At 36.9% G+C, this 14,892-nt stretch overlaps 1 protein-coding gene across 1 annotated transcript; it reads right to left on the reverse strand.

Moving 5' to 3' along the window:
• Nucleotides 1-446: 446 nt before the first annotated feature.
• Nucleotides 447-9,017, reverse strand: ctsba (cathepsin Ba). The gene is made up of 11 exons (XM_067592296.1): nt 8,867-9,017; nt 5,167-5,293; nt 4,932-5,017; nt 4,501-4,615; nt 3,974-4,089; nt 3,740-3,825; nt 3,498-3,644; nt 2,688-2,804; nt 2,319-2,447; nt 1,895-1,977; nt 447-1,184 (listed from the first exon to the last, which is right to left on the reverse strand). The coding sequence occupies exons 2-10, from the start codon at nt 5,287-5,289 to the stop codon at nt 1,904-1,906; spliced, it is 993 nt and encodes a 330-aa protein (XP_067448397.1). The 5' UTR covers nt 5,290-5,293; nt 8,867-9,017; the 3' UTR covers nt 447-1,184; nt 1,895-1,903.
• Nucleotides 9,018-14,892: the final 5,875 nt, after the last annotated feature.

Here is a 14,892-nt window from a genome sequence, read left to right on the forward strand (position 1 = left end):
GCTGCATTGTAAATCACTTTGAGCTGCATTCTGTGCATGAAAGGAGCTATATATAAATAAAGTTCATTCATTCATCGGTACAGATGACTTAAGAAGCAGGATGTTTCTAGCTCATCCTGCTAACATATAACAGAAAATGTTATCACTTTGCTTTAGAATGAATATTCATCAGTTCATCTCAAAACCACCACCCAAATTCTTGTTGTTTAGATGCAATGGAAACTGAATGGGAATAGATTCACATCAACTTGCACATTTCCCGTCTGTGGATCAATAAAGTCTTAATATAACTTGCTCATTATCTATCACATCTTGACCCACAATTTCCTAGCGAGTCAGTCTTATCAGGCTAAGGAGGCTTCAAATCACTCAGATAAAATGTCACATGAATGAAATTCCATGATGCACATTCAAGAGTAACAACACCATACTGGGAGCCAAAGTAATCAGATTTTTTTTAAATTTTTTTATTTAATTCAGAACATAAAAGCTATGTGCCAATATTTTTGGTCTATAAAGGCAGACAACAACACTCCATCTCATATCCATCCATATATTTAAAAAAAAAAAAAATGTTACATTTCTCATCTGATACTCAACACTTAAAAACACTAATAGGCACAAATTACAGTGAGTAGTTCCTAACATTGTGGAGTGACATTGGTGGCACTGAGAAATAAAAATGGCAATCAATATGAAGGCTGTGATCATTTAAAATTAGACACATTCAAACAAACTGACCTCCTCTGCTCCATTAGGCAGAATCTTATAATCTATGTCAATCACATAGCTGTAAAACAGCTCACACTTTCCACCAGTGCAAAAACATGTGACGGGGGTGGGGAATTCAAACAGTTATGGTCCACCCAAAATCACCTGAGATAAAATCAAATGTACTAATGTGTCTTTCCTCCTGTGCAACCTTTAGACTGACTATGTCTTAAAAATGGTGACACATAGTTGCTGTCATACTCAATCTACTAAAACCATCTTCATGTAGATAAGGTTATAAGTTTTTTCTGTCTGCTGTCAATAGAAAAACCTCATGCTATGTGTGCACGGGGATCAGTGGGTTGTAACTGTCACGACTAAAAGCAGTTAAAAAGGTGTTGAGAAGTTCCAAGTTTAGGCAAGCCGAGTGTGTCTCCCTCTAGTGATTATGTAATGACACTGCCTCTCCAAACCTGCAACACAAACAAACAGAGTTAGATATCATTATTGATTAATCCATCGATTATTTTCTCAATTAACAGATTATCACTGTTTCTCTAAACCCAAGATGACGTCCTAAGATGTCTTATTTTGTCCCAACCATAACAAACCAGTCCATGACTCAAAGATATTCAGTTTACTGTCAGAATACTAAAACAAAAACAAAAACCTGAAAATATTCACATTTGAGAAGCTAGAATCAGAATTTGGACATTTTTTTCTCTTAAAAAGTTAGTCCAAATGATTAACCTGTAGCAGCTTTCTCACTTAGAATATATTTTGCATATTTTTTAAATTGTTAATCCTTCCTTTTTTTATATTATTTAGGATTAATAGACTTAATTTTGTATATATTTTTGACTGTTGTGCACCAAAACACAAAGGCAAATTCCTTGTGTGTGCAAACTTACATGGCCTGATTCTGATTAATTTAATAGTTGACAACAAATCAATTAAATGGTCTAATCATTGCAGCTCTACAGATCACATACACACTATTAAAACTATGTTGAGGATTTTACAAAGACAGAAGCCTATCAGAGTTGAAATGAGAGCTGCTGAAGCGGTAAATGGTCAACAGTCACTTTAGGACTATGAGGCTTGTGTACAAACACTAATCAATACATTACATTAGAGAGACCAATACTTTATATCCCCATTACATGTTGTTTTGGTGTCTTACCTTAAGTTTTTATTTGGGAATTCCTGCCACAACCTCAGACTCAATACTACAGTGATCTGATCCACGCAGGATTTTGAAGAATCCTGAAGACCAGAAACAAACGAGAAGACAGTTGACACATAAATTCTCAGTTTTAGCAAATGTGCAAAAAAAAAAAAAAAGAAAAAAAAAAGAAAGCTTAAACCCAAAACCAACAAGTGGATGTTTGTAAGCATAAAATATCTGCATTGATTGATGTGTTGATTCAACTATGGGACGATTTAAGCTTTCTGTTGGTTGATGGTGATTTAGACTGTTATACTTACAGCGTTTCTAATATCCTGGTTCTCTCATGTACATATGTAAATGGGGGTGGGACATTGTTTATATGACTTTTGTTATAGGAACGAAAGTTAAAAGTATTAAAATGTGTGACTCTGCTCACCGTTATCACCCCAGTCAGTGTTCCAGGAGTTAGCACAGAGCCAGTAGGGAACACCATCCTCCTCCCCCCAACCAAGCATCTTGATGGCGTGTCCACCCACAGCAGACCCAGACACATGCTGATACACACCTGGAGACAAGAAAAAAAAAAAAAAAAAAAAAAGGCAAGGAACACAATAGAGAAGACAAAGAGGGGAGAGTCAGTGTGTTGTGTAAAGAACTTGAGTTCATGTGCATGAAGGAATTTTTTTTTTTTTTTTTTAAATAAACAGAGTCACTGAACAAGTCATACAGTCAGCTTTTATCCACAGGTTGTGAGCATACAAGAGTAGATACTCTATGCGTGTGTTAAAGGTCCACGTGTTCTTACCAGACTTGTACAGCAAAAAGTCTTCATAGACAGTGAAGGCTCCCTCTACTGGGCCGTAAGTGGATATCTCTTGCTGAATCTGCTCCTCGGTTGACAGAACACTGTAAGACGTTTTACCTGCAACACACTTTGAGTTAGGATCCTGTGCTGTGGACATTTTTCACAGTTGTGTTCATCATCATCATCATCATCATCATCATCATCATCAGGGTTGGACTTCTAGAGGACATAAGAATTCTGCTCGTGTCACATACTGTACATGTGTGACACATCTGACATTACTGGATACATACGCTGGTCAACTCTTTATCAGGGATCCAACAAACACTATGCAAGTATAAGCCAGTCAGTGTAAATATATGCCTGTTAGTGACAGATTAATACTAAAGTTTTGACCACTGATACCAGATTTACTAATAGCTATTAATACATTGACTGAGTAACCTTCATTTCTGATCAAAATAACTTTACCAAAAACATTTATGTACTGTAGGCTGCAATATTTAAAGATGATTAATGAAGATAACTGCCTCAGCTCAGTCTTTTCTTTAGTGTATTTATTATTGCTACAACAGAGCAAAATTGAGTCACATTAAAGCATCACAACCAAATATAATGTCATAATATTAGTAAACTGAAGTGGAAAGAATATTTCCTGGGGAATCAGAGCCAGAACATAACACAGGTTTTCTTTTATTAAGTAAATACTGGTGAGTAAGCTCAGCTACAGAGCTCGTGTTTACATATTTAACCCTCATCTCTCCCAAACTCTTATTTAGGAGATCAAAACTATTCTCCTGCCTTTCTTACCAAAGTGCTTGTCCTTTTTGTAGCTGGGTGTGTATCCAGCCTCACACTCCAAGACACACTGGGGTGTGTCTCCACCCTCCCCAGTGCAAGGAGGTCTGCTACCATTCACATGGTGCTCACAGGGGGCGATGGTGTAGGGCCGGCAACCTGTGGACACAAAGACGGTGTCAGGATTGTAAAGGACACACACACACACACACACACACACACACACACACACACACACGTGTCACATCACTCACCAACGTGGGAGTCATAGAGTCCTCCAGAGACCAGACCCTCTTTGGTCCAGAAGTCCCAGGCAGCTGAAGGGTAGCCACCATTACATCTAAAAAAGGAGGGGAAGAAATGTAAATCACAAATGTATCCACGTTTGCATCATTGCAGAGAGTCTGCCTTTATGTATTCTACATGCTATTAAGTGCCAGTATTTGTGCACATAAATTAAAAACTTTTCCCATGTTGCTGTGTCTCACCCCATGCCGCAACTGTCACAGCAGGTCAGCAGATCCTCCGCAGAGATCTCCACGCTGACCTTGGCATTGCTGTTGATGCAGATGCGGTCGGAGATGGCCTCTGCAGCGCCAAATGCCTGTGAGCAGAACCACCAAGCCACGTCACAGAAACACAAATACAAACCATTAAAAAACAGGAAAACAGTCTAGAAGTAATTTATCAACAGAGAACAACAGAAACATTGGTAATCTGTCCTCCAGATGAGTTTTTTTTTTCCTCAGGGGGGGCAGGTATAATTTTCCCTTATCTTAAATTTGTCTGAAAAGGGTCGAAGAATGAAGGGTGTAGTTTGCTGTACAGATTGCAAAACCTTTTGAGGCAAGTTTGTGATTTGAGGCCATATAAATAAAACGGACTTGACTAATCACAATCTAAAAATCATAAACAAAATTCCCCAGACAACCTGTTTCTTCAACAACAATGTTCATCCTCAATCCCAGTTAAATATGGTATCATCTTTTTAGCAATAAGATTTTCCCCTCCTCACCCAGCAGGATCCACAGGACCCCTGGTCTCTGATCTCCTTCAGAGTGGGACAGTTGGGCCACTGCTCTCTTGAGTCAAATTCCTTTGGCAGCTTCACATTTCCAGCGTACTGAACCCTGCAGAGGAGAACACAGTGTTACAGAGTCAAGTGTTACTGTGTGCTACTATAACTACATCGTAAGCAGACTTCATGTACTTCTGTATCTCATGAGTGAGCACGTGGTGCAGCGTCTTGCTCACAAACAATGAAGCTGCTGCTTTAAGCCCAATGAACACTATAAATAATTAGGAGATGCACGACATGACAAAATACATGCTCTCACTGATGTGTTGGCACAATGAAAGTGAATACAGGCATATTAAAAACATTTAATCCTGTGTGTTTCCCCCCCTCACGTTTTTACCCCCACAGACAGACTATGTGAGACTCACATGACTGGCAGTTTGGGTCCCTTCAGCATCGTACCGCAGAGTTTCTGGACGTAACTGTAGTCCACATTATGGAAGTTGTGACCAGCCTGCAGCAGATTTAGGGCAAATATTGAGGAAATAAAACTGAACACACCCACTGACTCATACGTCCAAGGTAACAATTTGTTGAAGACGAGACAGATGCAAGAACAACGTACGAGATTAAAAAAAAACAAAGAACAAAACCCAAACTCACCTTCCAGGTAGTGTTGATCTTATTGATGTAGTTGACCATCTCACTGGACAGTGGGTGGAGGCGGGGTCTGGCCAGGCTCACCGACAAGCTGGCAGCCAATAAGAGGAGGGCTGCACGCCACATTTTGCTTGAAAGATACAAAATGAGGACACAAGTTTATTTGTTATTCATATTAAATGTTACAGTTGTGAGCTATGGCAATATTTCTACATAAATTCGGATTCAGTGACTAAACCTTAGCATAAATTACCAAATCAAACCATGTATATTAACTTTCCTACACTCAGATGCTGAGAGAATCATAATATGTCACAGTTAAAGCTAAAGCTGCATAACTATAAAAAAAAAAAGAAGCAGAACTTAATCCCAATTGACTGTATATAATTATAAACTTATTTAAAAACATTAAAAATAGGACAGACGATGTATCAACAGGAAATGAGGCAGTTTATGAAAACACATTTGACTCAAACTTCCACATTTGTAATCAAGATCATACTAACATACTTCACTTTCACCACTCACACACCCTCCTGAAACTTGAGTCCTGAAACTAAGCAGATAAAATAAATGCTCACAGATGACTAGACAGCAACACTCTTGTTACAGCTACAAGTGGAACATACAGTTTACACAGAGAGCGGAGAAAACCGCTTAGACCCAGTCATGCTAGTTAGGAATCCTTTCCAGTGGCTAAACATGCTGCATGAGCACACATGAGCACCTTCAACTCATTCCTTAGATTTAAACCTAAACACACACACACACACACACACACACACACACTTTTGTACAAGACTGTCAGTGTTTTTCACATAACTGCGATTATACAGAGTTTCAGTTCCCATTTAAAAGCAGTTCTCTCTCAAATGGCACGCAGGATACACATGATCAGAGGTGAAATGCACAAGTGAGTTTTGAGATCAGATGACTTCCAGACAAAGATCGATGAGAGATCATAATGTAGCCTCTTAAATTGAAGCATGGGGTGTGCTCAGGATAAGAAGGGTGGTGCAGCCAGATCAATACCAGTGCAGACACTGTGCTCTTCTATAAACATGATGGAATAATCCTGCATGCCACTTCAAACCCCGACAATCCAAAAAAGGACAACAAATGATGATTTTTTTTTTTTTTTTGCAAACTGTACCAGGCAAGATTATCCAAAAATCACCTCACCACCATCATCTGAATCTGTCTGTAGCCAATATGATCTTAAGTGGCATTATTTATGAAAATGTTGAACTATCAATGAATACACTGGCATAGTGTCACACAGATTTTCTCTGGAGAGTAAGGGCTGGTCTGGTGACGTACATGAAAACTCAGCACACCTGTTTAGGCATGTCTGGTTTCTATTACGGAAAAAAGCAGAAGAAAATCCAGTGAAAACACCTCGAGTCTGTGGATGGATTCCTGTGAAACTGATTTGATAATCACATGACAGAGGCTAATGGATTCGCATCAGCAAAAAGTACACAGAAGGAAGTAAGAATAAAAAATAAAAATCTGTTCACAGAACATCTGCTCCCTTATGAAATCACACTGAACTCCATTCAGTTGGCTTCCTTTATCTAAAATTCAAAACAGGGTGTTGTCAGTGCTTAACTTTTAATACCACAAGCAATCACTATGTGTTAGTCTGTGCACTAGTAAAACATCTTAAAATAGACACTAGTGACTTTCTCGGTTTGTTACTGATGTACATTTTCCACCACTAGGTCATACATGCTGGTTGCAGGGAGGTTTAAATGTGTGTGTGGGCAGTGATTATTTTACATAATGTCTATAGCTGTGAACTCCCTCTATGTTGTGCAGGCTTTTAACTGTGTGCAAACTATGTCATAAAAATCACAATGGGGCACAGGAAAAATTCAAATGACAAGACAAGTTTGAAAGGCACGTATTTGTGAAGTTTTAAGAGAAGTGGTTCAGTCATACTTAGTGGATGGATGTGATTTGGGGAAGTGAACCATCAGCATGCTGACCTGCATGGCCTAAAACGATCAGTACTACGTCAATTACTTCATAAACACTTCTCATAGCGAGAGTCACAAAGGCTGCATTAACTTGCTGAGTCATCCTGCAGGGCTGTGATCTCCCCTAAAATGTCACCATATAGGAAATGAAGGCCTGTATCTCTGATGATAACCAAAAGGGGTTGTGAAATGTTCTCCCAGCGTAGGAAGTTAATCATCAAGACAAAAACAGGTGAGTCAGCACCAAAGCCACAGAGCAGGAACATTTTAGTTTCCTCACCAGCGCTCTTATTGAGTGAAACCAGGGTTGAGGTCAGCTGCAGGAGACCTTTTGCTTCTAACCACATTATGTTCAGCTACTTTATCTTCTCATCATAGTTTTATTTTATTGTCATTTACAGCTACACTAAACATGATGCAAGAGTACCTATGAAGAGAAACACTTTAAACTTATTTAATGCAAAAACTTAGGTACTGTAGGTGGGACAAAACAATATTCTGTATAGTATTTTATGATCTGGAAATAATGTCAAGACACTTGACTTATCAGAAGCTCCCCATCCTTGAGTTGTATCCTCAAACACTCATAATATAATGTTCTTCCACATGTTGGCTGCACATATCAACAAGGTGACACACAGTCTGATAAGCATGTAATACTACCCTATAAATCTGGTTGGTTTGCTCTGTTTGTCTACTGATAGATTAACTGATTTCCTCATTCCTTGTCACAATGCTGAGGGCCTGCTGGGAAAGATCTGAGGCCTTATAGAGACTTAATTGACAATAAAGTGTTGTCCTTGTGTTTGAAATGTCCTGTTGTGTGTTGCAAATGTGACAACTTGCATTGGTGGGAACATTTCTAGAGTGGAAACTATGTAGTTATTAATGATAAGGTTGCATTAGTCGACTCTCAGTTCAGTCAGGTTTACTTCACCATCTCCTCTGACCTGCTATTGTGTCACAGACATGTTTATAACGGAAACGAAAACGAGTCTCAACACCTCTCTTTTGTTTGGTTATGAAGCTGATGGCTCCCTCAAGCTCTCATAAACCCTGCTTTCACTTTCATTGTGCATGAATGTTCAGTATCATGTGTGATGTTCATGTAAACTTATCTTATTAAATTCATTTCAGTGCATTTAACTAAGATGCTGCCAACACCAGATTTCATTTATCACATCAAAGTGTCAAAGTTCATTAAAAACAGGTGTTTGGTGTCTGTATGTGACCTCCACCTGCTGCCTACGCCTTTATTGTAGCACGTCTGAGCGCGATGAAGCTAAACTGGGTCAGACACACACACAAAGAAACAAAGAAACAAAAACAACGACCACAATTTGAGATATACATTAAGCGACAAAATACGACGTAACAAAACTCTCCAGGTCATCCATGCTCCAGGTGCGCGACATGAAGGCGAAGTGTCGAGCGACACTTTTTCTGTCGAAAATATGTCATTTCTGTCGAGCGACACTTATCAAAAGTGTCGAGCGACGTAAGTTGCTCTTTGCATAAAATGAGGCGATATCAGTCCAAAACATTAACTGATCATGCGGTTGACTCTGTTGATTTTACTAGAAAAGTAACAGATTTAACGTTGGCTAACGTTAACGGCTAACAGTTAAGTCACCGGGTAAACATGACAACAAACGGCTGACATTCGGAGCATAAAGCTGCGCGTTCTCGAACAAACAAAAACAACAAAATGAGTTAGTTACCTGTAGCTAGTTTGTCAGCTGTTGGTGTGAACTTAATCAAATTTTCAGCTCCAGGTTCCCCCCTCTTCAACTGTCACAGGACTGAACAAAACTGATTGTGAGTAGAGCCCTCCTACTCTTCCATTTATCCCTGAAACCACGTGAAACAGTCACATGAATGCAGCTCATGTGATCATCGATCATCAAACTGATACTTCACTCTTCCTTTTTTCATTCTGTTCTGCGGCTGTTGTGGTGTGACCACCGTGCAGGTGTTAGTACATGTAGGCATGTTCAAAGAACAATAATCTGGATATATAACTGGAAAAAACAGACTGTTTTCATGTTATATTGTCGAGATGCAATACTTCAATCTGACCTGTAGGAGGTGCTAAATCTCACCACTTTACTTTGATTGCAGTGTCAAAATTAGTAAAACTTTAATAATAATAATAATAATAATAATAATAATAATAATAATAATAATAATAATAATAATAATAATAATAATAATAGCAGAATGGTTTGGAAAAATGGTTAATATATAATGTAATAGTACCCTTCTATCAACCAGCTGTATTATGAAGGAAATAAAATATATAAAATAATAATATATAAAAGAAAGGTCAGATTGGACTTTTTATAGGCAAACACAAAACAAAAACAACAACATGATCATGATTGAGCTCTTTGCCTTTCCAATGAGAAATATTTTATTTATACAGCGCTTTAAACCTGTTAGACGACACTGTCCCACCCATGGGACACTTGGGTTATGGACAGTAACCTTTTTATTAAAATGGTGGTGCCTAGTAAGAGGTTAAAGGCACTCAAATACGCTTTACACTGATAAATGAATTGGCTAAAATAAGTTACACACAACAGCAGCAACAACAGAGTAGCAGGGAAGATACAGTGTTAACAGAAGAAAACAAATGCAGTAAAAGAGAATAAAAGACAAAAAAGACATAGTCTCATTTAAAAGTATTGGACTAAGAGCTGAGCATGAGTTAAAAGTGACTTTAAAAAGGTGAGTTTTGAGAGAAATGACAGTAACAGTCAATCCAAAAAGATGTTCTGGCTTAGAGGACCCTTTGGTCCTGGTAGGCCTGCTTAGTTAGTCCATCTTTGTTAATAGTGACACCAAATCCCAACAGTCATTATCACATCCTAGTTATGAATACTTTTTACTGTCAATTTAAAATCTTATTAGTTTCTGTGCTATAATGTTTAACAAACACAGGTCTGAAGGTCACTTGTTCTTATTTGAGTGGTTAGAAGTTGTGGTTAAAGGCTATTCTTCGAACTTAAAATGTCCTTTTGGAAAAGTTGAAGAAAGGTAATTGGATAAGAGATTACTTTATGAGAGACAATCAAACATACAGTATACCCTAATCGTCTGTGCATTTAGTGGTGTAATAACTACAACATTAACATCTATGTTGATGTAATTATTCTGTTATAATGTTTTCTTGTTGATTAAGATGCTTCTAAGATACTTACATGGACTAAAACACAGTATGTTTTGAGATATAAGAGAGATGCACTCAGTAATAGTTTCATTTGTTTGAGAAGTGTCTCATGATTTTGAATTGATGTTGACTTTGAGCCTTTTTTTGGCTGTGTCACTGTCATGCTCTGGATCATTGACCACAGAGAAGTTGAGTTACTTTCTCTTCCTTTAATCAGCCTGTCATCTGACTTTCAAAGTGATGAGATAGGAAAAATATTGTAACCACAGCACAGCACATCATGTTCAATCATTATTTTACCAAGCAAATTGTGTAAGAGCAGAGCCTAAATTTCAAAGTGTGACCAAAAGCACTTTTTTATTAAACCAGACAGACTGACCAAGATCACATTCTGCTTTCAACAGACGTAATCATCTTTTTTTCTATTAATATATTATTGAAGAACGGATCCTCAGTAGCAACAGTCTGGGGTTGTGTCACTGCATGCTGGGTCATTTGACCACCTTATAGACATAATTATGTCATTTTTTAGTTTAATGATTACAAAAGACTGCAGGGCCCCAAAAACTGCAGGTTCAATGTTTGACAATTACTTAATTTCTAATTTCTAATTCATGTTTTTATATCTTTATTTCCACTGATATTCTTACATTATGCATAATCATAAATCAACATCAAGTCAATATATTTATGGAGCACATTTAAAAACAACAGATGTTGTCCAAAGTGCTTTACAGGGGGATTAAATTATAGGATTATGTGATTGATGATTACAATAAAACAAAAAAACACAGGATCAGAATAACAACACAGACATAAATGAGATTTAAAAAATCAGATAAAATCTCAACACAAACAGCACTGTAATCGTTAGCGGCAAACTATTCCACAATTCAGGGCCGACAGCTGAGAACGCTCGATCACTTTTTGTTTTTAACTGGGTGCGTGGAATGGAGAGCAGTGATTGGTCAGCAGATCTGAGGGGTCTGGAGGGGATGAGCAGTTCAGAGATGTAACCTGTTGGCAGTCCAGAGCTTTAAGAACAAATAAAAGAACAATGTGTTTAATCACCAAGCATCAACCCTGACACCATGTAATATGTCATATGTTCATTGCATTATGACATGAGTACTAGAGCTGCTGTTATGCGTTATATTTTTATTATGTTGTATGGTATACTGTAATTCTAAAGGATATCTAAGACTTAACTGAGTTTAAAATGTATTATTTACAGTATCATTTACACCAAAGACTAAGACTAGTCCAAGTTCCTGTGTAAAAGCCCATAATGAGTTCAAAATGTCAGACATTAAATGAATCAAAGTTCATAAAATACAACACATCGGACTCTTGATCATGACTAATGACTTTATTTTGTCACATCAATAGCACAGTTAATGACTCACCAACCACAGCTTCTCTGTGGACATCCTTGTACAGAAGAGGTGATGCATGTCGATAAATGGAGGCCGTCCGATGATTAGGTGACGTTACACTCAATCAGCAAACAAATTCAGGTTTATCAGTGAAAACTATACTGCCTTTAAACAACTTCACATGTGAAACTTCAGCACAAAACCTTGAAATACTGAACCGTAGCTGTCAAACACATCTCAAAACAATTAATATGTCCAAATTAAACAAAAAAACATATATAGTCAAATTTCAAATTAGTAAAATTAGTCAAATTAGATACACAAGCAAATATAATACACGTCAGGTAGACAAAGCAAAGCGTACTGTACTAATATAAGGCAATACACGTATATGAGGCAAGCATGGCAGCTAAAACTGTCGTCTACAAGGCAAAGCGCTGCTGATTCATGATGATCGAGCCAAGGCATGATTGCAGTCTAAAGCGTTTGCGTACTTTTTTTTTTTTTTCAATAGTGCAATAAGATACATTTCATTAGCTGGCTTATTGCTGTTGCGTACACATACATTCCTGCATGTGCATTGTCTACCATAATGTGTGCGTGAGTCGTAACAGTAGGTGCTTTCTTTTTCTACGGGAATAGATACATTTCTCTGTCTGGCTGTATGAACAAGTAACATGCAGTGACTCCTTCATCAATCAGCAAGGATACAGTTTGATAAGCTAATTCTGCCAAAAGCATGTGTCTCCATATACTTTCATTCCATCATCATCTTCAAATATAAGCAGCTCAACCATTTAACTGCTCATTATAGATATATTATAGATATATATAGTTCATATTTTGTTTAAAAGAAAGAGTAAAACAGAGCGGAACAACAAATATACGTGGAAGACTGTTAAATATCACTTTCTATGACTACAGTGAAATTTTACATATTAAAATAAATAACATTCATAATATGACATAATATTGTCATTGAACAAACTCACAGCAGCACATTATTTCCTAAATTTCCCTTCATGTAACATGTGTACTCTGAACTTCAGCCCTTTCCTCAGTTTCCGTCCGTCGGGTAGCTACATTATTAAAAATGCTTTAATGTTTTTCAGAGTGTTTTTTAGTCCCACAGTGAGTAATTTAATTTTTCACTGTGTAAAACATTAACAATAACAGTAAAAGGAAAATAATAATGAGAAAAACAGATCATCCAATTTGTCACAAGGGGATTCTGTTTATCTGAGGTAGGAAGGACAGGTGAAAGAGAGGAAAGAGTAAAGCCCAGTACCCATCGTTTGTGAGTGGAGAACACTAATGTGATTAAGACCTCTTTATTTTTGTCTGTTTATATTTCTTACAGTCATTCAATAAATGCTGTAATTGGTTTGCAAACTAGTTTAACTTTATCTGGTGTCACATCATGCTTTAAATCAACAAAGCTAAGCTAACAAAGAGGTATAAATATTAAAAAACACATGAATGTGACAGTAAAGTTCTGTGAAATATTATTGTCTAGTGGACATTTTCATTTGTTCCTGTTGGTGTCAGAAGAGTTTACTGTTACATGCGCACTAATGTGAAAATACTTAACTGTGGCACAACTGAAGAACAAATACATTTTGACAACATGAACATCAGGCGTCATGTTTACAGTGATGGATTGTCTACATCTGTGGAAGTAGTTCCTCTCATTTTAAACAAAAAAAAAGGAATTTTTGGTGTCATTTCCCTCTGAAGGAAGGAAAATAAGCCACATTGCCGATACAAAAAAACGCAACATGATTTTAGGTATAATCTCTACAAGTACTTGCATTCTTCACAAGACAAGTACATTGTTTCCTCCTGTGCCTTGAAGCTACACTGACAACAACTTGTTTGTTTGTTGTGATCGTTAGTCAAAGTAATGTGAACCAAGAAGATGCCAACAATCCGAAACAATGTGAATTGTTCAGGACATGCAGCAAAACAATTTTATCGACAAATAAGTAAGCAGTGATGTAAAATACTGATTTTTTTTTTTCTTAAATTTGGGGCGTTAGCTTGCAAAAAACCTCATGTGTCCATCACAGCACATACAGGTTTGCTGTCATTGTCATTAACATAAACATCTGCTGTGATCATGCATTATATCTTATCATGTTTCATACTAAAACAAAAAACTAAAACAAAATGTGATTGTCAAAGGTGTTCATAAAAGCTACCTCACAATCATAATGTCCTGCAGAAATGTTTAAGGTCTTCTTTCTTTGTCGCTAAAATGAACAGTTCATTTTGTCCCTTGATTGCAATCACTCTGAAAAAATATTGGAATATTGAAAATATAGGAGGTAAGTTGTTTAAACTCTATTATATAATATAAATATATAATATTATAATATAATATATTTATTTAGAGATAGAACATTTCTGCAGTTCATACACTCAAAACAAACAAATAAAAGATTAGTCTGATATCGAATATCCAATCACTAAAAGACAAAAACAAGTCATCAGCAAACTGATAGAATTACTAAAAGAGTAAAACTGAATGCATATACTGTAATAATGGAAACAATGACTAAAACTCATCTAATGTTTCATATTGCTTAATTTCCTTTATCACATCCCCATTGATTCCTGCATTATAATAGTAGCGTCACTTACAGAAGATAATGTCACGACCACTCTGTTGGCTAACAATAAACTTCTCTGCTGTAAAGTGCTGACTGACTGAAATTATTGCTGTTTCGCAAAGGAAAGCACAGAAATTTCCCTCAATCTTTTCTTTGTCTTTTGTCTGATGGCCTTGTGAATATAAAGACAAACACATCAGTTTACAGATTTTACTGCTCTACAGACTGAAATGATTCTGTCTCCTTGTGTGTGACAGTAATGTGTGTAAACACCGAGCTCGTACTGTACTGTTTTGTAAAAATCATAATAAGCATTTGCATGCATAATAACATCAGTGACTTTGAATGTGCGCCTGGATTTGCATTTATTATACATTAATCATATAGTTCTTGACAAATCATATGTTTCATTGTATCAGACTAGTTTAACTGATTTAAAAAAAGAGATATTGGTGAGTGGTGTTTCTTTAAGAGATCCTGCACCAGCAGACAACGTTTGATGTTTATTGTAAACTGCTTTAATTACCTGGTTCATTTAAAACAAATATTTGCTGAGATCCAACTAGCACTTCAGTAACTTTGCCTTG

Source organism: Thunnus thynnus, chromosome 1 (assembly GCF_963924715.1).
Source record: "Thunnus thynnus chromosome 1, fThuThy2.1, whole genome shotgun sequence".
NCBI classification, from domain to species: domain Eukaryota; kingdom Metazoa; phylum Chordata; class Actinopteri; order Scombriformes; family Scombridae; genus Thunnus; species Thunnus thynnus.